This window comes from Pseudopodoces humilis, chromosome 12 (assembly GCF_049639895.1).
Source record: "Pseudopodoces humilis isolate 2021_Gansu_Grassland_sample_001 chromosome 12, ASM4963989v1, whole genome shotgun sequence".
Lineage (NCBI taxonomy): Eukaryota > Metazoa > Chordata > Aves > Passeriformes > Paridae > Pseudopodoces > Pseudopodoces humilis.
Window position 1 is genome coordinate 7,142,854 of NC_142211.1, and position 22,531 is coordinate 7,165,384.

Below are 22,531 nucleotides of genomic sequence, written 5' to 3' on the forward strand. Positions count from 1 at the left end.
ACCGTTAACAAGAATTGGTTTCGTCATTACCAGTAACAATATAATCAAAAAGGCTACTTTTTGCGAAAAATCATTTGTGTTGGAGAGACTAGTTGAGTCTCCCATTGTACAGGGACTTTCTTGACTCGGGTGTAATGGATCCATGAGTCGATTCCTTCGACCTTTACTGCAGTGTAAGTTGTCAGGATCACTTGACGGGGCCCGTCCCATGTCTCTTTCAAGGGGTGGGTGGACCAATTCTTCACGTACGCTTGGTCTCCTGGTTGAATGTCATGCACCGGATTCTCCAGTGGCATAGGTCGGTTCCACTGCAAGGCTCCCCTTAAAGCATTAAGAGTTTTGTTTAGTGACATGATGTAACCAAATATTGTCTGATCACCCTGCACGTGCAAGTCTCCTTTCAACACATTAGCATGGTATGGTTTTCCATATAGAATTTCGTATGGACTAACTCCCACTCACTCCCTGGGTTTGATTCTGATTCTGAGCAATGCCAATGGCAGTGCCTGTGGCCACTGTATCTTTGCCTCTTGGCAAATTTTCTTAATTTGTCCCTTAATTGTTTGATTCATCCGCTCCACCTGACCACTCGATTGAGGTCGCCAAGGGGTGTGTAAGTCCCAAGATATGTCTAATATCCTGGCCACTTCTTGTACTATTCCTGCTGTAAAGTGTGGGCCTCTATCTGATGACAGTCCTAAAGGTACCCCAAATCTTGGAATGATTTCCTTCAACAGTGTTTTGACCACTTCCTTAGCCTGATTGGTGCGACAAGGAAAGGCCTCAGGCCATCCTGAAAAAGTGCATACATACACTAAAAGATACTTAAAGTTCTGTGCTTTCGGTAATTCTGAAAAATCTACTTGCCAGTAATCTCCTGGTTCTGGTCCCACTTGTAATTTCCCTAACTGAATCTGTTTCCTAACGATTGGGTTATTCTTCAAACAAGTCGAACACATGGCATTCACCCGTTTTGCCAATGTTAACATCTGGTTAGAAATTACTTCTCTTTTTAGAAATGTTACCAATGCCTCTGCTCCCCAATGGCATTTATTATGTTCCGTCTCTAAGATGGCTTTCATAATTCGGGTGGGAACTACAACTTGTCCCATAATTGTTACATACCATCCAGTTGCATTCTTTTGCGCCTTCAGCAGCGATGCTAGCTTTTCATCATCCGGGGAATACTTCGGTTCCTGAATTAAATGTGGAGTTACAGGACTCACCTTAGTGGGTATCAGGGCCATTTGGGTCCACACTTCTCTGGCCGCTTCTCGTGCTGTGACATCAGCTAATTTGTTTCCTCGATATATTTTTCCTTCCTCCTTCTGGTGACCTCTCACATGCATTATTGCAACCTTTTCAGGTTGGTGTACTGCATCTAGCAAGGCTAGAATTTCAGTTCTATATTTGATAGTAGTTCCTTGGGAGTTCAATAACCCTCGTTCTTTCCACAAGGCGCCATGAATGTGCACAACCCCAAAAGCATATTTAGAATCAGTCCATATATTCACTTTCTTTCCGGAACTTAACATTAGGGCTCTAGTGAGTCCAATGATCTCAGCTCGCTGAGCTGATGTTCCAGGAGCCAAAGCTTTTGCTTCCACTACAGTGGTAACTGTTACCACTGCATATCCCGCATACCTGGTACCGTTTTCTACAAAGCTGGACCCGTCGGTGAACAGTTCCCAATCCGGATCTTCCATTGGAACATCTTTCAAATCCATTCGGCTGGCATACACTTGTTCAATCACCTCCATGCAGTCATGTGCTAATTCTCCTTCTTCCTGCTCACTGCAGAGAAATTCTGCTGGGTTAACATGATTAGTCATTTTTAGATCTACATCATCCTGTTCTCTCAGAATTGCTTGGTATTGCAGCATTCTGCTGGATGAAAGCCAGTGACCCCCCTTTTGTTCCAAGACTGCCAGTACCATGTGAGGCACAAATACCTCTATTTTCCTTCCCAAAGTCAATTTCCTGGCTTCCTGGATGAGGATCACTGTGGCCGTAACTGCCCGCAAGCATGACGGCCAACCAGCACTTACTGTATCTAGTTGCTTCGAGAAATACCCTACCGGGCGTTTCCAGGAACCAAGTCTCTGAGCTAGCACTCCCAGTGCCAATTTCTGTCTCTCATTCACATACAACTGAAAGTCCTTGTTTAAATCTGGAAGGCCTAATGCCGGAGCTTCTTTCAATGCCTGTTTCAAGTCTTCAAAGGCCTTTTTCCTCTGTCGATTCCAGCTCAACTGCGGTTCTTTCAACGCTTCATATAATGGTTTAGCTAGAAGTCCAAAATTCAGAATCCACAGCCTGCACCACCCTACCATTCCTAGAAAGGACCTTAGTTCTTGATGGTTCCTGGGAAGGGGAATAGCACAAATAGCTTCCACTCGATTGACTCCCAACCGTCTCTGGCCTTGGGTGATTTCACATCCCAAATATATTACACTTTCTTTTATCAGCTGTGCTTTTTCTTTTGACACTCGGTAGCCAGCTTGGCCCAGCATATTCAAGAGCAATAGTCAATTTCAGACACATTCCTTTTTCTGCTGTCGCTAAAAAGATATCATCCACGTACTGAAGAATGACATAAGAGGAAGGTAACTCTCTTACCTCAGCAGTCTTCCATTCTTCCAATTCCTTTGCCAGTTGATTTCCAAATATTGTAGGGCTGTTTTTGAATCCTTGCGGCAGTCGAGACCAGGTGAGCTGTTTCTTTCTTCCAGTATCAGGACTCTCCCATTCAAAGGCAAAATATTTCCTGCTTTCCAATGCCAGAGGGATGCAGAAGAAAGCATCTTTCAAATCAATAACAGAAAACCATTTAAATGTTTCTGACACAGATGTTAATAAAGTATACGGATTGGCAACCACTGGGTGAATGTCTTTAGTAATGTTATTAATTGCCCTCAAATCCTGCACTAGCCGATACTTACCATTGGGTTTTCTAACTGGAAAAATAGGAGTGTTAAAGTCTGATTCACATTCCTGCAAAATTCCTTGTGCTAAAAACTGAGTTATCAAAGGAGCGACACCCTGTTTAGCTTCTAACTTGATTGGGTATTGTTTTATTCTCACTGGCTGAGCTCCTTCTTTTAATTCTACTACCACCGGCTGAGCAGCTTTTGATTTTCCTGGATTCCCAGTCTCCCATACCCAAGGTACTACAGCTTGATCTACTTCAATAGGAATAGGAGAGGGATCAATTTCTTTTATTACAAACAATTTAGCAATTTCTTCTCCCGGAACCTCTAATTTCACCCTCCCATTTTCGAATATGATTCTGACATTTAATGATGACAACAAATCTCTGCCAAGCAATGGCTTGGGGCAATTAGGCATGTACAAAAACTGATGATTTAATTCTTTTCCTCCAAATCTCAAATTTAATGGTTGCAAAAAGGGTCTTTCTTCTAATTGTCCCGTTGCCCCCACTACCTGTATGGTAGTATCGCTGATAGGTCCTAACCTTTTGTTTAAAACTGAATGCGTTGCCCCCGTATCCACGATAAACTCTTGTTCTTTCCCATCAATATCAATCCTGACCCTTAAGTCTTGTTCTAGTCAGCTTTGATTCTGATAATTTCCCAATACAAATGCTTGGGCGCCACCTACTGGATTCACGGGATAACCTGTTGGTCCATTCACTGGCATTCCTCCCAATCCAGCTTTCACTGGGCACTCATTCTTCCAGTGTCCTATCTGACGACAGAACGCGCATTGATTGGGAGCAATCTCTCCTTGCTGGGGACTAGGAGGGGCCATCCCCCGTCCTCCAAATTTAACATTCTGGAATCCTGCCCTGCCACGTCCAGAACCACGACCGTGCCCAAAACCACCTCTGCCTCCCCCCCTTTCACTGGCTTGCTGCATTATAGCTAGTATGTTCGCCTGCTGTTTCTTGGCCGTTTCTTTTTCCCTGTTATTATAAACTTTCCAAGCCACTTCTAGCATTTTATCCAGGTCCCGAGTATCTTGTCCTTCTAATTTCTGCAGTTTTTTCCGGATATCTTCCTGTGTCTGACCCAAAAAGATTAAAGCAAGCTGCAATTTTCCTGCTTCACTGTCGATCTCCAAATCAGTGAAGCGTCTAGCAGTTTCTTTAAGTCTTTCTAAAAACGCCGAGGGAGATTCATTCTTATCCTGCCTGACAGAATACAGTTTTGACCAATTTAGCGTCTTAGGCATCCCAGTCCTGATTCCTTCTACTAACAACTCCTGGTACATCTTGATAGATTCCATTCCTCCGACCCTGTTTGGATCCCACCCTGGATCATCGCTCGGAACTAAGTCATTTACTGTTTCTACTGTACAACGCAGCCTAATCTCCTCTCGAGCACGCTCTTTCATTGCCCGTAGCACCATCTCCTTTTCGGTGGAATCCATCAAAGTATCCAGCAAAACCTGCATGTCATTCCAATCTGGATTCTGGGTTTTAATTATCATTTTGACCACCCGGGCCACCCTCTCCGGATTCTCACGGTAACAGCCTGCTGACTGCTTCCAAATCACCAGATCTCCTGGGGAGAAAGGCACTTTCACAAGCACTTTCTCTCCTTGAGGTCCCATAGATTCCCTTAAAGGGGCAATAAGCTGGGATTCCCTGTAATTTTTACGTCCCTGTCTAGTTCGTGCTGCGAGCGGAGTATTTCGCCGATTCTGGGGAGAAACAGGGGAAGGGGTTTTAGGTCGGATAACAACTTTCTTAACATTCCCCGGTACTGCCGTTAAATTTGCCACCTCTTCCTCCTCTTCCTCATCCTCATCCTCATCCTCAGTGCTGGTTTCTGGTAACGGTGGATACAAAGAGGAATGGGGTGAGACAGAGGGAAGAGGTGAGACAGCAGGAGGGGTTGAGACCGCAGGAGGGGTTGAGACAGCAGGAGGGGTGGGTGAAGCAGGGAGCGCACCGGGTGACACCATTAAAGACAAATCCTCTTCTGGTCGAGAGGTTAAGGCTAAGCACTGAACACATTTAGATCCTTCTTTACAACCCCCGCACTTAGATTCTTTCATCTCCAATACCATTATCCCACACTCAGTCTGCCACTCCTTTTTACGGCGCAGTAAATGGAACAAGTCTAAATACTGTATTTCATCCCATTTTTCATTTTCCTCCAGATAGCGCATTAACGAATTTATGGTGTCAAAATCCACAGTACCATTCTCTGGCCATGACGGCCCTTCTCGCCTATATTCGGGCCACCAATGATTACAATAGTCAATCATTTTATCCTTACTCATCTCCTGGAAAAACCTTTCACTTTTCCACCTCTTCAGTAAACATCCCAGCGGGGTATTTTCTGGGATACCTTTATTAGACTGAACCATAAACTTAAGTGTCTTAAATGGCATTTTAAACCTTACTCACAGCCGTACCAAAAACTCGGTAACCAATAGCAACAACCAATATGCAGCAATATATAAAACAATAAAACCACAATCAATATTAACAATCCAACAAAATCAATCATACCACACACTCACACAACAATCACTTCAATTCTGAGGTAGTTTCCTTTTAGCAGCAACAAATTCAACTAACAATTATATTAATCCAATAAGCAGCAATATACAAAACCACAATCCAAAACAAACTACATACAACAGACAAAAAGGACTAAATACCAAATAAATACCAGACCAATCCAACTTGCCGCTTCTCGACGCCGCGAGGGGCAAGTGCCGGACCTGCGCAGCTTTCGCCGTGTCTGACAGCCGGCGCCTAGGCTTCCCAGACCAACCAGACGTCTTAGCCCAACCCTGCGAGGATCGCCGCCTCGTCTTATGAGCAGGCACCCAAACCAGAAAAAAATAAAGCACCTTCGGGCTTACCTTTTGCAGTCGTCCGTCAGGTGCGGGGGTCGGGCACGAACCGATGACTCCCCGAGAATCACTCGGTGCCGGCGTGGAGTGGATCAGAACGCGAACCGCCCCAGGCACCTTCGGAGTCCTGCCGCGGTCGCCAGAAAACTGTTGCCCGATCCGAAGAAAACACAAACAACCGAAGTCGTTTATGCAGTGCTTTATTGAGGGCCCGGGAGCCTGTGGACTAGCGTCCAAAGACAGAGCCCCATTTCACAGAAAAATCACAGGGTTTTTATATGTTTTCTACACGATTTCTTCATCATCATAATTTCTTACTTCTCTTTCACTACCTGGTACGATTATCTCTCTGACATTTAAGTTTTGCCAAAAAGTACATTCCTAGATTATCTCCTAGTTACACTGCTTACATTGCAATATCTGCTATATAGTTCATCTGCAGGTTACATGTGGCCTACCAAGCCTTAGCAAAACTACTACTAATGTCAAACTAATGCTAACTAATACAGTTTATTGAACCAAATGGCAACAAGCTAACTTGAGATTTAGCAGTGTTCGGCCGGGAGAAATGAGTCCTGTCCCAATTTGACTGCTCATTCCTGCTTTAGATGACCGCTGGTCAGAAAAATCTGCAGCAGCTCCACGGTCTGTACCAGAGTTGAGCAGTTTTCAACTGCAATTAGCAAAACCTGTGCCGGTTCTACTGCTCGCGCTGGCTCCAGAGGCTCAGGAGATTGTGGCAACTAAAGACCGGCTCCTGTCGGCTCTGACCAAGGACTCTGATTCCAGAGCGTGGCCAAAAAAATCTCGGAATGCCACTGCAAAATTTCCACCATGTCACGTGGACTCCCCAAACCCGGAAATGTTAGCGGTGCAGCTAGGATCATGTTTCTCGTGTTTATTAGGATGTTATCACAAAACTTGGCAGGTCTTTCCAGACTTTCTGCATAAGCTTAATTCACTGCAACCTGGCACATTTCGGCTCTGATGGCTCAAAATGGCCCTGAACTACGCAGTTCTTTTATCTTTATACTTGTTCTTATCCAGTTAACAATAGACACGTAGATTATTTTTCTTAATGACCCAATGACCCATCACCTGTGTGCTGCACTGCAACATTTTCTATCCAGTCACCTACTATTACCCAAAAACCTCTAGAAGAAGAACATGAAGAAAGAAGGAAAAGAAACAACATTCTAAATCCTCCATCTTACTTTCTGCTTTCTAAACTATTTTAAACTCCAAACTAACTTTTTCACCCAGTGACTTAAGAAAACTCTCTAATCTACACACTCACACTTTTAGCTTTTCCATCTAACTTTAACAGTTGTTTTCATGTAACACTATGAAAACATGCCCATCATAAATTTAATGTTATATGAAATTCAGTGTTCTTCTGGATCTCAGAGCCAGGTATCAGAGACAAGGGCTCACACTCTGTGTCTCAGACTCCAACACTATGCAGGCTGCTGCCGCTACCCCAACCAGCCCTGTGGCACCTTTGGTTCTTGCACAAAATAACCCTCTGCTGAACCACTCCGCTGCGACTTCTATGCTTGCGCAAAACCCACCCCCTCTGCCACCTTCCCCCTCTCTCACCTCACCAGCTAAACAAGAGCCCAAATTGGGAAAGAGAAGGGGGAAAAGGAATAGGGGTGGGAAGAAATGTCAGGGGAAAGTGAATGAATATGAGTCTAAAGACAGAAATCATCGGACTAGGAAAGATGAAGGGTGTGAAAAACGAGATTCACTCACCTAATAAATTTTAAAAGGTTTAATATAAACAAAAAGACAATTAGGAGACAAAGATAATAAAGCAAAGGGTTAAAACGGCAGGGTGCTTGGCTCTCTTCCAAGGACACACCTCGTGTCTTTGGAACACTCCTTTTATCCCATTCTGCTGTAAGGGTTAAATGCATAGTCAAACTTTTCTAAGAACTAGTTTGCGTAGCCACTCCCTGGGTCCGCCTTTTTAGAGCACGCACATTTGTTTTTAATTTCTCTTTTATTGTCTTTTTATTTAGGCTAGGGGTCTTTCGTCTACAGGCAGTCAGCGTTGATAGCAGCCTGGGCCCCATCATCTGTTCCCTGGAGGTTATCTTGCTTTGTACAGACAAGACATAGCCCTAACGTCCAAAATTCTTCTTGACCTAAGCCTAAAACCTTTTTAGCTGATCACAGGAGAAAAAAGAAAAAGATATAGCAAAAGCATACAACATACTACAGTCATCTTAATACTTGCGAAGAGCTGATATCACAATATGGATTTATAACAAAGGGGTAAATGATGAGTGTTTTGTTTCTGAGGAAGAATCAGATTCATTGATTACAAGTTCAGTAGACTCAAATTGGGAAAGAGATCTTCCCCTGATTCAGAACACCCTTCACCTCCGTGTAAATCAAAGGAGTCAAAGAATCCCCTGAAAAAGATTCAACATCAACTGTCGCTCTATTGGGAACGGCGAGAAGAACGACACAGACTCTCTTGGGAGTCGATCAGGAGAATTTCTCTCAGTTTATTGCTTCATGTCTTTTTTATAGACCGATACGTGAAAAGTACAGAAAAGAAAACTCTTATTGGTCAGTAAACTAACACATCACCATCATTGGTCAGTGGGGTACACCACCCCTCGACCCTCTCTTGCCAGAAAACAAGGAACAGACAAACAGCACCTGCAAGGCTGTCTTCTATCTCTGAGGACTGTTTTAATTCCTCCTGATGAATTCCCAGGCCACTTTCCCAGGCAAGACTGAGAAAGTTATGTGGCCTGCTATTCCACAGGCACTGTGCTCCCTGCTTCACAGTTAGCATCCATACATCAACCTATTACAAACTGGTCAGAAATGAGACGCCAAGCAATAAAAGAAAAAGACTTTGATTTAGCTGACGAGCCACTCTTAGCCCTGCCAGTTAGGTATGGCAGAAGAAATGCTAATCCAAGGTGGGAACCAATAGATCACAATGATATTAAAGACTTGAGAAAAGCAATAAAAGGAAGTGGAATTGGCTCACAATATTTTAAACAATTGCTGAAAATGATCTATCGTAATGTGGACTTAACACCATATGACTGTCATTATCTTTCTTCCATATTATTAACAGAATCACAATATGTTTTCTGGGATTTGAAATGGAGAAAATTTTGGGGAAATTTACATGAAAATTATGCTGGGGGCCCCAATGCATTATTGGCACTTGCAGAATTAGCAGGAGATCCTTTGAATGACAGGGCTGAGGACCAAGCAGCAAATCTACCTAGAGCTGTACTTACTGATATAAAAAATGCTGTCTGCAAAGCCCTGCTGCTGACTCAGTCAGTGGGGACTCCTGAGGGGACTTACTGGGAAATAAGACAAGGGGCAATGGAGCCCTATTCAGTTTTTATTGATCGTTTAACACAAGTTCTAGAGAGACAGTGTGAAGATGACGTGGCCCGTCCACTTTTGCTTCGCAATCCTGCTTATGTGAATGCCAATGAAGAATACCAAGAAGTTATTAGAAGCTTTCCTAATCCACAACCTGCTTTGCTCCAAATGTTAGAAACCTGCAGCAGGATTGGTAGCCCTCAACATATAGCTACCATCCAAGCAGATGCTTTGGGAGAGAGACTTGAAAAAGCTTTCACAAATCAGACAAAAGCAACCCTTCAAGAAATACAAGTAGGGAATGAAAAACTTGCAAAAGCCCTCGATGACCTTAGCTTAATATTTCAGTGTTATAAATGCAATGGCAAAATAGGGTTAATACAAAAAAGCGATTTATTATAAAACAATTTTAATCACAAACAACGAGAGAAAAAAACCACAATAAATCAGTGCAGCGCTGGGTGGACAGGGAGACGTCTATACCCGGAGGTACAGATTTACCCAAATCCACAAAGGAGGGTAGACTGTCTGGGGTTTTTATAGGGATTTTGTGTCCTGAGGCCAAAACTCTGAGCAGTTACTGTTCAACAAAGAGTTTAGATGGCTGGCTGAATGAATTTCCTGGAACCGTGGACCTGAATCAATAGACGACTGGGCAGAGTCCGCTCGCATGTGAAAGGTTCTGAGTGCTTCTTGATTGTATCTTCGGTTGGACTCTCAGGGTGAAGTGTCCAAGTCCGGTGCGGAGTCGATGGATATCTCGGCTGGGCTTCCACTTATTGTCTGGCCTGATTGCATCTTCAGTCGGGGCTTGCAGGAAGGGGTGCCCAGGTGCGGTGTGGAGTCGATGGGCATCTCGGCCTGGCTCCTTTCTTTGTTTAGCTTAATTGTTCGTGTCCTGCTCTTTCTTTCAGGCTGATGAACGTCGCCTAGGGTCGTTACCACCTGAATGGGTAGTTACTGCTTTGTTTGGGGAAATTCTTAGGCCACACTATATTTTATATAATTTTTACATTGTTACAAATCCAGTTATAGACTTATTTATTCTTTCACGAATTTTTATCCAAGGTTACATTTATCACAGTCCCCCGCTTAATAATTTATCACATTAAAATTCGTGTTATTTCATTCATTTCTAGTGAGGGAGAACTGTGTAGTTTTAACTATATTTGTCTTCTTCCCAGTCTGTAAGTGAATTCTCACAGTATTCTTGAGAAGGCTTGTTTTTATTTTCAAATTTCTTTAAGGCTTCAACTGCTTTCTGGTTCTCTCTTTTCTCCTCTAACTTCATTAGTTTAGAGAAAAGAGTGGGTTTCCCTGGTGCTTTTTCTGGGTCAATTGGAAGAGTGGCAATTTGCATTCCTTGCACAACAGAATGAATCAACCTGATGAAGCAAGGAATCAAACACGGGAGAAAGATGATTCCGGCAATTGAACAAGATATAAAGAACGCTAACTTTTTCCACCAAGCCCCCTGTCCAAATATCTGGTCTCACCAGGAGGCTTGCAGAATTGAGTTCTATTTTTGAACTGGCACATGTGCTACCTTTTTTATTTCGGCAGCTAGTCCTTTTATTGTCTCTCCATAATCATCTATTTCCATGCAACACTCGGATTCATTGTATTTACCGCATACTCCTCCTTCCTCGGCTAACAAATAATCGAGAGCTTATCTGTTTTGGTACACAAAAGCTCTCATTTGTGAATGTTGCTTCACTAGGAGTTCTAGGGCCTCCGAGGTGTGGTTGGAAACCACTTCTACTACCGCTTGTAACCTGATAAGTCTGTTGAGAAGGTAAATGGGAGTCCTGTAACCCCAACTGCCATCGTTTGCTCAAGTGGCAGGCCCATAATACTTAATGATCCTTTCGGCAGGCCATTCTTCTTCTTTCCATTTCTGACTGCCTCCTGCCATGGGTAGTTCCCGTTTTAATTCCCTCTTTTGTCTATTTAATGTTTCAAAGAGGGGAGCTCCCAGCAATTTACTTTCTGTTCTGGGTAAAGAAAAAGGGCCTAATTATTCCGAGAGTGCAAGACCCCTTCCATTTCTTAGGTAGCTCACTATATGCTTTTTTGCCACATAACCAGTAAATGCCATCGGGAGCTTCCCAGCCTTTGTTTGTTCTTGCCGGATCATCCCAATATTCTTTCAGGCCTTCTAGTGCTTGGAAGGGTTTGGCCCCGAGCTTTTGTATCAACATAGTTCAATTATTTCAACCCATTCGCAGTGATTACCCCGGGTGCGACTCCAATAGCCCGCGGGTGGTTCAGGTTGCCAAGTTTTTGATTTACTGTCAGAATTCACTGTGAGTGTGCTTACACATGGGGCATAGCCTACTAAATCAGTGAATTCTTTTCCTTCTCTGCTAATGCAGATGGTACCAATTATCCTTTGGTCTATAACCCATCCCTCTGGTCTTCGTTTTGTTTTTGACATTTTAGAGCCTTCCCATTTTAGAAGTTGCTCTGGGGTGAGTCCCTCTCCCTTCCACGGCCACCTTTCAGCCGACTTTAAACCGCCACAGATCCAACAGTTAGATAGACCTAATTCTGTGGCTATTTCTTGCATTAGGTCTATGAAAAGATTCTGGTTGGGGGCTGGCAATCCCCAATTGCTGTATTGTCTCTCTAATTGCTCATAGTGCTCACTAAGACAGTTAAGCCTCTCTTGTTCTAGTCTCTTTTTCCGAATTTCTACTTCTCGCCTCTTTAATTCTAGGGTTAGTTGTTTTATTTTGTTTTCAGGGTCCATCCCTTCCTCATCTCTGGAGAAGCAGAACACTTGGTCGAATTGCAAACATACTCGGTCATCATCACTTTTTAACAAATCAAAAATTATCGGTTCATTACTAAAGGAGGCTTTCTCTTCATGTTTTAAATTTTTACCTTCCCAATACACTTTCCCCCCTATGGTACACATTTTTAAGTTTGCTTTATTGTAACACAAAGGGTTGACTTTATAATATGCTAAAAAGGTGGATTGTCTTTTTCCTCCTATCCAGACAGTTTTGTTACATTGGCTGCAGATTGGAATTGGAGGGAGCATTCCCACTTCTCTCCTATACCTGAAGTGGGTAGCTTTGGTTTTTCTTCTCATAGGAGTTTTAGACTGCCCGTCCTTAAAACTTGCCCTTGAGTGATAACACCAGACCTCCCCCTTTAGTTCACAGAGATTATACCGAGTACCGTTGGATAAACAAAACCCCTTTTGTCGTTCTGGAGGACAGTCAATTATTCGTCCGGCATCTGTGGCAGTCTGACACTGCTCACACTTCCCTAGGGGACGCTCCCCCAGAGGTACCTCAGGACTCATTCCCTTGGTCAAGCACATGGCTAGATTCAAGACTATCAGGATTCCCCACCGGTGTACCCCTCTGCCTTGCCCTTCGCCCATATAAAAATATATGGCGGGGATTACCATCTTCTCGGCAGCAAGGATATTCTTCAGGGTCTCTTGTAGTCCTTATGGAGTACCTTCTTTTGAAAGCAGCCCACCAAGACGACTTAATCGTGTCTGTCCTGCACGGTACCTTTACTGTCTTTCAGCACTCGATTTCCAAAGCTTCTGCCTTGGAGTCTAGCTTCCCCCTTATCCCTTTTTGAAAAAGTAGGAACCACTCAGGAGAGTCTAGTTCTAACAACCCCGCCCTGGTGGCAAGTATTAAGAGACGGCTAGTCAAATCCTGTTCTTTTTCTAGACACTTTGTACACAATCCCTTAGGCTTGTACCCTCCCCAACAGTGGGTTACCCAAATCTGTTTACAATAAGCGCACTTAAAATGTATAAACGGAAAACAATCACATTCAGGTTTGATACAACTTATCTGGTCGTCACTGGTCATTTGTGGTGACGCTGAAACCTAATTTTCAGTTCTCCCGCAGGGGTGGTGACTTTCCACTCGGAGGTGTCGTATTCCTTTATTTTTTTTACTCGAGATGAGTGAGTCCTACCTCTTTCTGCGGTCCGGACAGCTGTGTCTGTGGTCAGGAGAACCAGGAAAGGTCCTTCCCAATGGGGGGTGAGGGGAAGCTCCTTCTAAGCTTTGACGAGGACTTTATCCCCAGGCTGTATCTGGTGTATTGCGAATCCCAGAGTGGCGCTTTGGGGGATCAGTCCTCGTTTTCGCAATTCCTGTAAATTTTTGTTTATAGCAATGAGATATGGCTGTATTTGCACATCCTCCACTTGAGGGTGTCCTACTGGCATTCCATGTTTGTATGGCATCCCATACAACATTTCAAAAGGGGACAGACCCGTCTCAGAATGGGGCATTGTTCTTATATTTAGCAGAGCAAGGGGGAGAAATTTAATCGACGACATTTTTGTTTCTAGCATGAGTTTAGACAATTGGGATTTAAGTGTTTGGTTCATCCTTTCCACCTGTCCTGAACTCTGAGGATGCCAGGGAGTGTGGTATTGCCACCTAATACCCAGGGCCTCTGAAATTTGTTTTATAATTTTTGAAGTGAAATGAGTTCCTTGATCCGAATCAATGCAATCCACTATCCCATACCTAGGGATGATTTCTTCTAATAGAATTTTTGATACTGTTTGGGCTGTAGCCCTTGCCCTGGGAAAGGCTTCTACCCAGTGCGTCAGTTTGTCAACTATTACTAATAAAAATTTATATCTACCGATTTTTGGTAATTCGGTGAAGTCCACCTGGATCCTCTCAAATGGTCTATATGAGAGAGGACGCCCTCCCCAAACAGTTTGTTTGGAGTTGGATTTATTCACTTTTTGGCAAACCACACACCCCTGTACCTCTTGCTTGGCAATTTCAAAAATCCCCTTGCACCCGAAAAATTTCAGGAACTGATCGGCCAGTGCCCGAGTTCCCCAATGGGTCTGTTTGTGTAGTCTTTGTAATACTCTCCTTGCCGCTCCCTTCGGGATTAGTTCCCTCCCATCAGGTAACCACCATTTTCCCTGTTTCACGACTCCCCCTATTTTCTTGAATTCTTAAATCTCCCTCTCTGAAGGGAACACGGGGATTTCAGGCGATTCCTCCGGAGTCACCTCGGGAATACTTACGGTGAGCAGAGCTGCTCGTTTTGCCTCTTTATCGGCTAGGTTGTTACCTCGGGTTTGAAACTGCAACCCCATCTGGTGTCCTTTTACATGGACAACTGATATTTCTTTCGGTTCTCGGACAGCCTCTAGAATCTGTCGGATTATTTCTCCATGAATTAGGTATTTTCCTTTAGTATTTATCAGTCCTCTTTCTTCCCAAATCTTCCCAAAAGTGTGTACCACACCGAAAGCATACCGTGAATCTGTGTATATGGTCCCTCTCCTTCCTTTCAACCTCCGGAGGGCTCTCAGGAGAGCATAGAGCTCGCAAGCTTGTGCAGACCAGCTTGCTTTCAAAGGACCAGATTCTACAACCTCCCCGGATGCACCATTTATTATCGCATATCCTGATTTTCTTTTTCCCTCAATAATTTTCGAAGATCCATCTACAAACCACTTCTCTCCCCCTTCTAACTCCTGATCCTCTAAGTCCGGTCTTATTCTGGTCTGCAGCTCCACGATCTCAGAACAATCATGTACTAATTTCTCTAGAGGTTCACCGAATAGAAACTGAGCAGGATTTTGTGCAGAAGTGGTTTTCAATTCTAAACCGGGTGAGCTGATTAAAATGGCTTCATATTTTAGAAGCCTGGAATCAGTCAGCCACTTCTCTGCTTTTTGCTGCAATATGTTTCTCACATCGTGGGGAGTGTAAACTACCAGGGGAGCCCCAAAAGTTATTTTCTTCGCTTCTCCCACTAACAGAGCCACTGCTACAATTGCCTGTAAACACATAGGCCAACCCTGACTGACTGGATCTAAGATCTTTGAAAGAAACCCTATAGGCTTCTTTTTGCCTGCCCATTCCTGAGTCAGGACTCCCTGTGCTGTTTCTCCACTCACATCTACAAACAACTGGAATTCTTTATTCGTATCTGGTAGAGTTAGTACGGGGGCAGTCATAAGAACAGTTTTCAATTTCTGGAAATTAGACTCATCCTGTTCAGTCCACTTCAGCCTGTCAGTGTTTAATCTTTCATACAAAAACTTCACTTTTTCACTGAAACCCTCAATCCACTGCCTGCAATATCCCAAGAGCCCTAGAATTTGTCTAATTTGCCTTTTTGTTTTTGGTGCAGGCAATGCAAGGATGCCTGCTACCCTCTCTGGGTCCAATTTTTTTTTCCCTTGAGATATCCAATGTCCGAGGTATTTTACTTCGGGCTCTGTGAATTGCAGCTTGGATTTTGAGACTTTCAAACCCTTCTTTCCTAGGAAGTTCAAAAAGGCAATAGTGCTTTTTCTCACGCTCTCTTCAGTCGGTCCAGCTATTAGCAAGTCATCTACATACTGCAAAAGCTTTGTCCTGTCTTCAAGAACAAATTGGGTTAACATTTGTTCTAAAGCTTGCCCGAAAAGGTTCGGAGACTCCACGAACCCCTGGGGGAGGACCGTCCACCTTAGCTGTTGCTTACAGTTTGTATCTGGGTCCTCCCACTGAAATGCAAAATAATCTCTACTCCTTTCATCCAGAGGGCAAGTCCAAAAAGCATCTTTCAAATCAATCACACTATACCACACATCTGGTGAGAGTCTGTTTAGTAAAGTATAGGGGTTGGCCACCACCGGGAATCTAGTCCGGGTCCTGGAGTTTACCGCTCTTAGGTCCTGGACCAATCGGAAACTGCCATCCGTCTTCTTTACAGCCAGGATGGGGGTGTTATGTTGAGACATGCAAGGTTCTAAAGTACCTCCTTTTAGGAGGTCATCAATTATTTGTTTCAACCCCCTTCTCCCCTCCATCGGGATGGGATATTGTTTAACCCTTATAGGGTCCTCAGAGTTCTCGATTTCTATTTTGATAGGTTTGATATCTAGCTTTCTTACCTCTCCCTTTGAACGCCATACTTCAGGGTTTATTTTCTCCTCATCTTTAGGAGTCAACTTAAATATTTTCACCACCAATTCAGAATTTTTAATCATGATATTAATTCTTAAAGCGACAATCATGTCCCTTCCTAACAAATTGTAATCTGCTTCTTCCACTAATAGTAAATTCCCTAAGCAAATTTTATTTTCAGATTCTATTTCCACATCTTTTATTACAGGCACTTCAAAGGGGTCTCCCTTTGCACCGATTACAAAAACTTTTTCTCTGCTAGCCACACATCCGTATGGCAATTTCTGCAGGGTACTTCTCTCTGCCCCAGTATCCACAAGAAAACTTACCTCCTGTCGTTGGGGGCCCACTTTTAATTTTATCAAGGGCTCCTTGGATGTTCCGGTCCCCAAATTAAAGAGCCCCTGACACCCCTAATCCTCCTGAAAAATTTTCTCGTCTTTTATTCTTTGTTTACAATTCCGCTGAACGTGTCCTACCTGTTTACAGTAGTAGCATTCAGGGGGTTCTCTCCGTGGGGCCGGGGCTGCCCGGTGAGAACCTCGACCTTTTCCGGGCAGTGTTTTAAACTTACCCTGCATCTGCTCTTGTTTCTGGACCTCTTTCACTGCAGTTACTAAAACCTTAGCCTGCAATTTCTGCTTCTCATCTTCTCTCCTCATGTATACTTTTTGAGCTTCCCTTAGGAGCTCTTGGAGGCTTTTATCTTGCCACCCCTCGATCTTTTCTAATTTTCTCCTAATGTCCTCCCAAGATTTAGCAACGAATTGTGTTTTTAACAGAACCTCCCCCACAGGAGAGTTCGGGTCAGTCCCAGAGTAAATCTGTAAACTTCGCCGTAATCTCTCGATCCATTCAGTGGGTGGTTCCTCTTTCCCTTGACACTCTCCAAAAACTTTGCTAATATTCTGGCCCCTAGGGACCGCTTCTCTTATACCTTGTACAATTATGCTCCTTAAATCCATCATGTTCCGTCTGCCTTCTTCCATCTGTGCATTCCAGCTTGGGCTTACGCTAGGCCATTTCTGGTTACCTGGTGTCCCCTGTGGATTGCGTCTGTCCCAGTCTCTGATACCGGCTTGTTTAATCATCTCTCTTTCCTCCTGATTAAACAATGATCTTAGGATTGCCATAAAATCGTCAAAGGTATAAATACTACTCCCTAAAAATTCGTCTAAGCTCTCAGCCACACCAAAAGGATCATCTAACAACCACCCCATCTCTTTCTTAAATGCCCTTACATCTCCAGAGTTAAGGGGTACATTCACAAAACCGATCACTCCCGGGGCCGTTGGTACTTCCCTAAGAGGGAACAACCGGTGTCCTTCTTCACTCTCTCCCCATTCATTATCCACCATTCTCGCTCTCAAACGGGTTCTACTTGCGGGAGGGGAGCTGGTGATTGTGGGTTGCCTCCCCGTTATCAATTGTGGGAACTCCGCCGCCACCCGGTTGACAGGAGGGATCCCCTCCGTTATATGGGAGGGTCCCGGTTGTGGCTGCTGGACCGGCAAGGACGGATAGAGTGATCCCCAGCCTTGTGCAGGAGAAACCTCCGAAGAGGCTACTGTGGCTACGGTGTTTGCAGGCGGGGAAAGGGGAAGGGCTGCCGGCATCGCTGCCGGCACCGAGTCTCCCGCTTGAGACACATGTATCTTAGTGGGTTGGTCTCGGGGGCCCAAGGGTGCTGAAGGCACCACTTGATCTACAGAGGAAGGTCCCGCCGGTCCATGATATGGGGGTGGTAAGTGGTCGAGGGGTTCCCAGGACTCAGCTCTCGACTCACGTTTTTCTTTTTGTTTCATTGGGAATAGCCCTACTCTGACGTTTACCCAGAGCTTAGCATATTCCCTCTCCTCAGGATCTGAGGGGACCTTGTTCTCCACATAGGAGAATAACTTATTACACGTCCATTTTTCAAATGTGCCTAACACTGGCCAAGTGAGGTGACTTCTCAACTCCTGTCCTCCCCAAACCTCCATACAATAATGTATCAATTTTGCCTTTGATTTCCCCTTCCTCTGGGGACAATCTTCCCAGTGTTTTAGCATCCACCCCAAGGGACTTTCCAGCGGGATGTCTGGTGATTCCTCCCCCTGATCGGAGGAATTTTTCCCTGTGCTTCTTCTTTGAAGCTTACTCTTTTTCCGCCCCATACTTCGCAAATATATTTTCTTACCTGTCTTCGACTTCTCCGTGAGTCGGTATCAGTTTCTGCGTTGTGTACGTACTCTAGGAATCAAAATTTTGCCGATACTCACCCTTCAGCGGGCTGAGCTGAGGTCTCTTGTAATCGGTACTTTTGATCCTCTTCCGGACCTCTACCTGGGTCCGTTAACTAAAAGGGTTTACCAGTTCCCGAGCTCGACAGGACGTATCCTTCCCCTTTTAGTTCCTTGCGATCAGTCCCCCGAGACACCCTTTGGCCTCAGGTTTTTACAAGTGTGTGTCGAGAAAAAAAGCTTTCACTCTGGATCGCTTCCTTCGCGGCCGGCCAATTCCCTCGTGGGAGGATGGAAACGCGGCCTTGAAGCCCACACTCGCCCCGTGATCAGATCACGTCTCACACACTCGCCCGATCGCCCACTCAACCAGCAGTACTTACAGCTATTTTCCTGCGTGGGTGTCTTTGTGCACAACAGACGTTTTACGAGGAAAACAAGCCACGGCTTCCCGAAGGCTCCGTGCCTTCCCGAGCTCTCCGATCCGGATCCTTTTCCTTTTTATTGTGGTTTTTATCTCAGCCTAAATTTGGTTCGGACGTCGGAACAAGCTACGGGGGTTCTCACTCACCAGGCCGCCAAAATCAGTGGGGGTACCCGTCCTGGGCAGCGAGATTCCCCGCAGTTTCTCCGATCCGAGTCACGGCACCAATCTGTTATAAATGCAATGGCAAAATAGGGTTAATGCAAAAAAGCGATTTATTATAAAACAATTTTAATCACAAACAACGAGAGAAAAAAACCACAATAAATCAGCGCAGCGCTGGGTGGACAGGGAGACGTCTATACCCGGAGGTACAGATTTACCGAAATCCACGAAGGAGGGTAGAATGTCCGGGGTTTTTATAGGGATTTTGTGTCCTGAGGCCAAAACTCTGAGCAGTTACTGTTCAACAAAGAGTTTAGATGGCTGGTTGAATGAATTTCCTGGAACCGTGGAACTGAATCAATAGACGACTGGGCAGAGTCCGCTCGCATGTGAAAGGTTCTGAGTGCTTCTTGATTGTATCTTCGGTTGGACTCTCAGGGTGAAGTGTCCAAGTCCGGTGCGGAGTCGATGGATATCTCGGCTGGGCTTCCACTTATTGTCTGGCCTGATTGCATCTTCAGTCGGGGCTTGCAGGAAGGGGTGCCCCGGTGCAGTGTGGAGTCGATGGGCATCTCAGCCTGGCTCCTTTCTTTGTTTGGCTTAATTGTTCGTGTCCTGCTCTTTCTTTCAGGCTGATGAACGTCGCCTAGGGTCGTTACCACCTGAATGGGTAGTTACTGCTGGGTTTGGGGAAATTCTTAGGCCACACTATATTTTATATAATTTTTACATTGTTACAAATACAGTTATAGACTTATTTATTCTTTCACGAATTTTTATCCAAGGTTACATTTATCACATTCAGCAAAACAAGAAGGCATTGAAAAATGAGAATTTTAAAAGGTTATGTTTCTGATTGTCCTGGGGTGACTTTATGATACTGGTATCCCCAGTCGTCTGGTTTATGCTATATATTAAGTTCTGCACCTTTAAGACAGGCTTTGAGAGCAAGAGAGGGAGAAGAAGAAGCGCGCAGTTTGTGTTAAGGAAAAACATCACTCCCCCACATCTCGCTGGCGGGACTGTGGTGTCTGCAGCACGGACAGACAGCGGGACAGAGCTTCTCTCTGGCTTTTAGTTAGTTCTAGCTAGCTGAGGCAGAGGAGTTCCCTGGACCTTTGTTTGTTTTTTTTCCCAATTTTCTTGCATCTGTGCAAGCCTGCTCTGGACTGTACACCCAGCCAAACCCCGGGAGCTCACACCTGTGGCCCACCGGGGCCTGGGCCTCGGCACTTTCCAGCGCCGGAGGGACTGATAAGAACCTGAGCGAGCCGAGCTACACCACATGAAATGGACTTTTTTCTTCTTAGATTTGCCATCCCATCGAACAGCAAGAGGTTTTATTATTTAATATTACTCAATTTCTGTTAAATAAACAGCTTTTTCCACTTCTCTCCAAGGAATTTTTTTTTTTTCTTTTCCCGGACCAGTTGGTGGGGAGGGGCATTTCCCTGGGGAAATCCCCATTTGGAGTTTTCCTTCCTAATTTGCCCTAAACTAGGACACTTTGCCAGAATAAAAAGACACACAGCAGCATACATTTTGAGGACGGCTGCTGCCAGTCCTTGAGAGCCTCAGTTACTTCCTTCATGAAGTTGTTTTAACAACTGTGAGGCCAGAGCTTTTGGTGTCTGTGGCATGATGGTCATAGGTGGGGAGACAAAGATCCACGACTTGTGCTCCAGGTGCTCATGAGACAAACAGCCTCATTTATTATTCAGAACTCACTTAAATACTCAATTCAATTTTCCTGGGCTAGACATCCATTGGTTGATAATTCTCTCTCTGCCCAGCGTCCTGGCCAGTGGTGTGCAGTGGTTCAGACATGAATTAGGCTAGCCAAACTAGATTTGTGTTATGGCTAGATTAGATTTGTGTTATGCCTAGATTTACTCTGTCCAGTCCAGACCAACTGCACTGTGACACTACTGCAACAGGTATGCATTGTTTACCATCCTTTGTAAACCAATTACCCCCTCTTTCCTCTGCCCCCCTCTTTTTAATTATCTCAAGTTCCTCTGGTAAAAAAGACAGCTTCTCTGGCAAGAGTGCAGTTACTGGGAGCAAGGGGAGGTTCTCATGAGCCAACGTTTTCCTAGCAAGTTAATAAACCTCTTTCTATCTACAGTTTCCCAAATGCATGTATCACCCCATATACGTATTTAGAATCAGTAAAACTATTCACTGTCTTGTGTTGGTATAATTCACAGGCTCTCACAAGCACATACAGCTCTGCTGTCTGAGCTGACCAGGTGGGCGATAACCTCCCTCTTTCCTGTAGGAGTCCAGAAATGCAGAGACATTTCTCTGTCTATTCAATTCTTTAAAAAATACATCAATCATATATAATATTGACAGAAAGGCTTCCAAATATCCCTGAGCAAGCCAAAATTTGTAAGAAATTAAATAGAAAGTAGAGAAATGTTTAATTTATCACTGAGGTGAAAATATAGATTTTAAGAGGGTTTCACAGATGGAGTAAAGATGGAGGAAAAAAGCTGTAGTTTTTAATCCTTCTTCCTTCTTCTCCATGCTTCTGCAGTTTTTAGAAGCACAAAGAATGATTGGTTTAGAGTTAGTCGCACTTTTAATTACGTGAGTAGATGTAGAAAACTTATTTGCTAAGATATAACAATACACTTGTCTGTAGTTAATAGGGTAAAAATTGGTATAAAGGTGAAAAGACCGCATGGTTCAGGGCCATTTTGTATCATCAGAACGAAATGAGCCAGGCTGTGGTGATTTAGGCTTGTGCAGCTAGTCTGGATAGACCTGCCAAGTTTTTGTAAGGATCCTTCAATAAACATGAGAAACCAGAATCTAATGAGCCCGGGAATTTTCTTCGAATAATAAGGACTGAGATAAGTGGGACACCCCATGAGGGAGGATCCCAAAAGAATTCAGCCCAAAGGAAGCTGAGAGAGACTGGAGAAAAGTTACAAGTGGTGCCCCTTGAGTGTGCTACAGATAGCTCACCAAAATCTTTATCAACGCCTGCTTGGGTCAGAGCTCCAGATCTTGGACGACCCATCTGCTAGCAAACTCCGAAGTTCCAAGGGCCCTGAACTCCGGACACTGGATTCTGGTGGTCGGTAATTCTCATAGATAGCCATCTGAACCGGTAAGCTCGTTCCAGCCTTACGAGATGGGATCAAATATCGGTAAAGGAGAACAGGCAATCTTAGAAAAATTAGAGATTGTTATTGAACAATATCATTATAAAATTCCTAGGAATGATTTAGAATTGTTGTTATGTGGATAAAAGAGAACTACCCTAGTGTAACTGAAGAGCAAATATTTCAGCCATGTATATGGGCAACTGTAAAAATGAAATTGAAAGAATCAAAAATCCCAGGGACATGGGTGCCGGAAAAAATGATAGAGAGGTGTGATATTCTTTTTGATGTTATGTATCAGTATAATTTTCTGAGATTGCCTTCCCTGGAAAGTAGGGAGGGAGGAGATATTGAACTGCCCTTTCTGGAGCATCGGGAAGCTCCAAAAAGCCTCAGTGGCATGGTTACCCCTAACCCCATCCCTTCGGAGCATGTGGGGGAGGAGGGAGGAAGGCGAGGGGCGACAGAACACCAGAGAGGTTTCACCGATAC

The 22,531-nt window shown here is 44.3% G+C and overlaps 1 protein-coding gene across 1 annotated transcript in view; it reads left to right on the forward strand.

Annotated features, from left to right (window-relative positions):
• The first annotated feature begins 2,026 nt into the window (after positions 1-2,026).
• The window catches only part of LOC148183318 (endogenous retrovirus group V member 2 Env polyprotein-like), a 30,115-nt gene continuing 9,610 nt past the window's right edge, over positions 2,027-22,531 (forward strand). Inside the window, 2 exon segments of the mRNA XM_088061436.1 lie at positions 2,027-2,049; positions 2,701-2,710. Coding sequence (XP_087917562.1) covers positions 2,027-2,049; positions 2,701-2,710 — 33 coding nt within the window.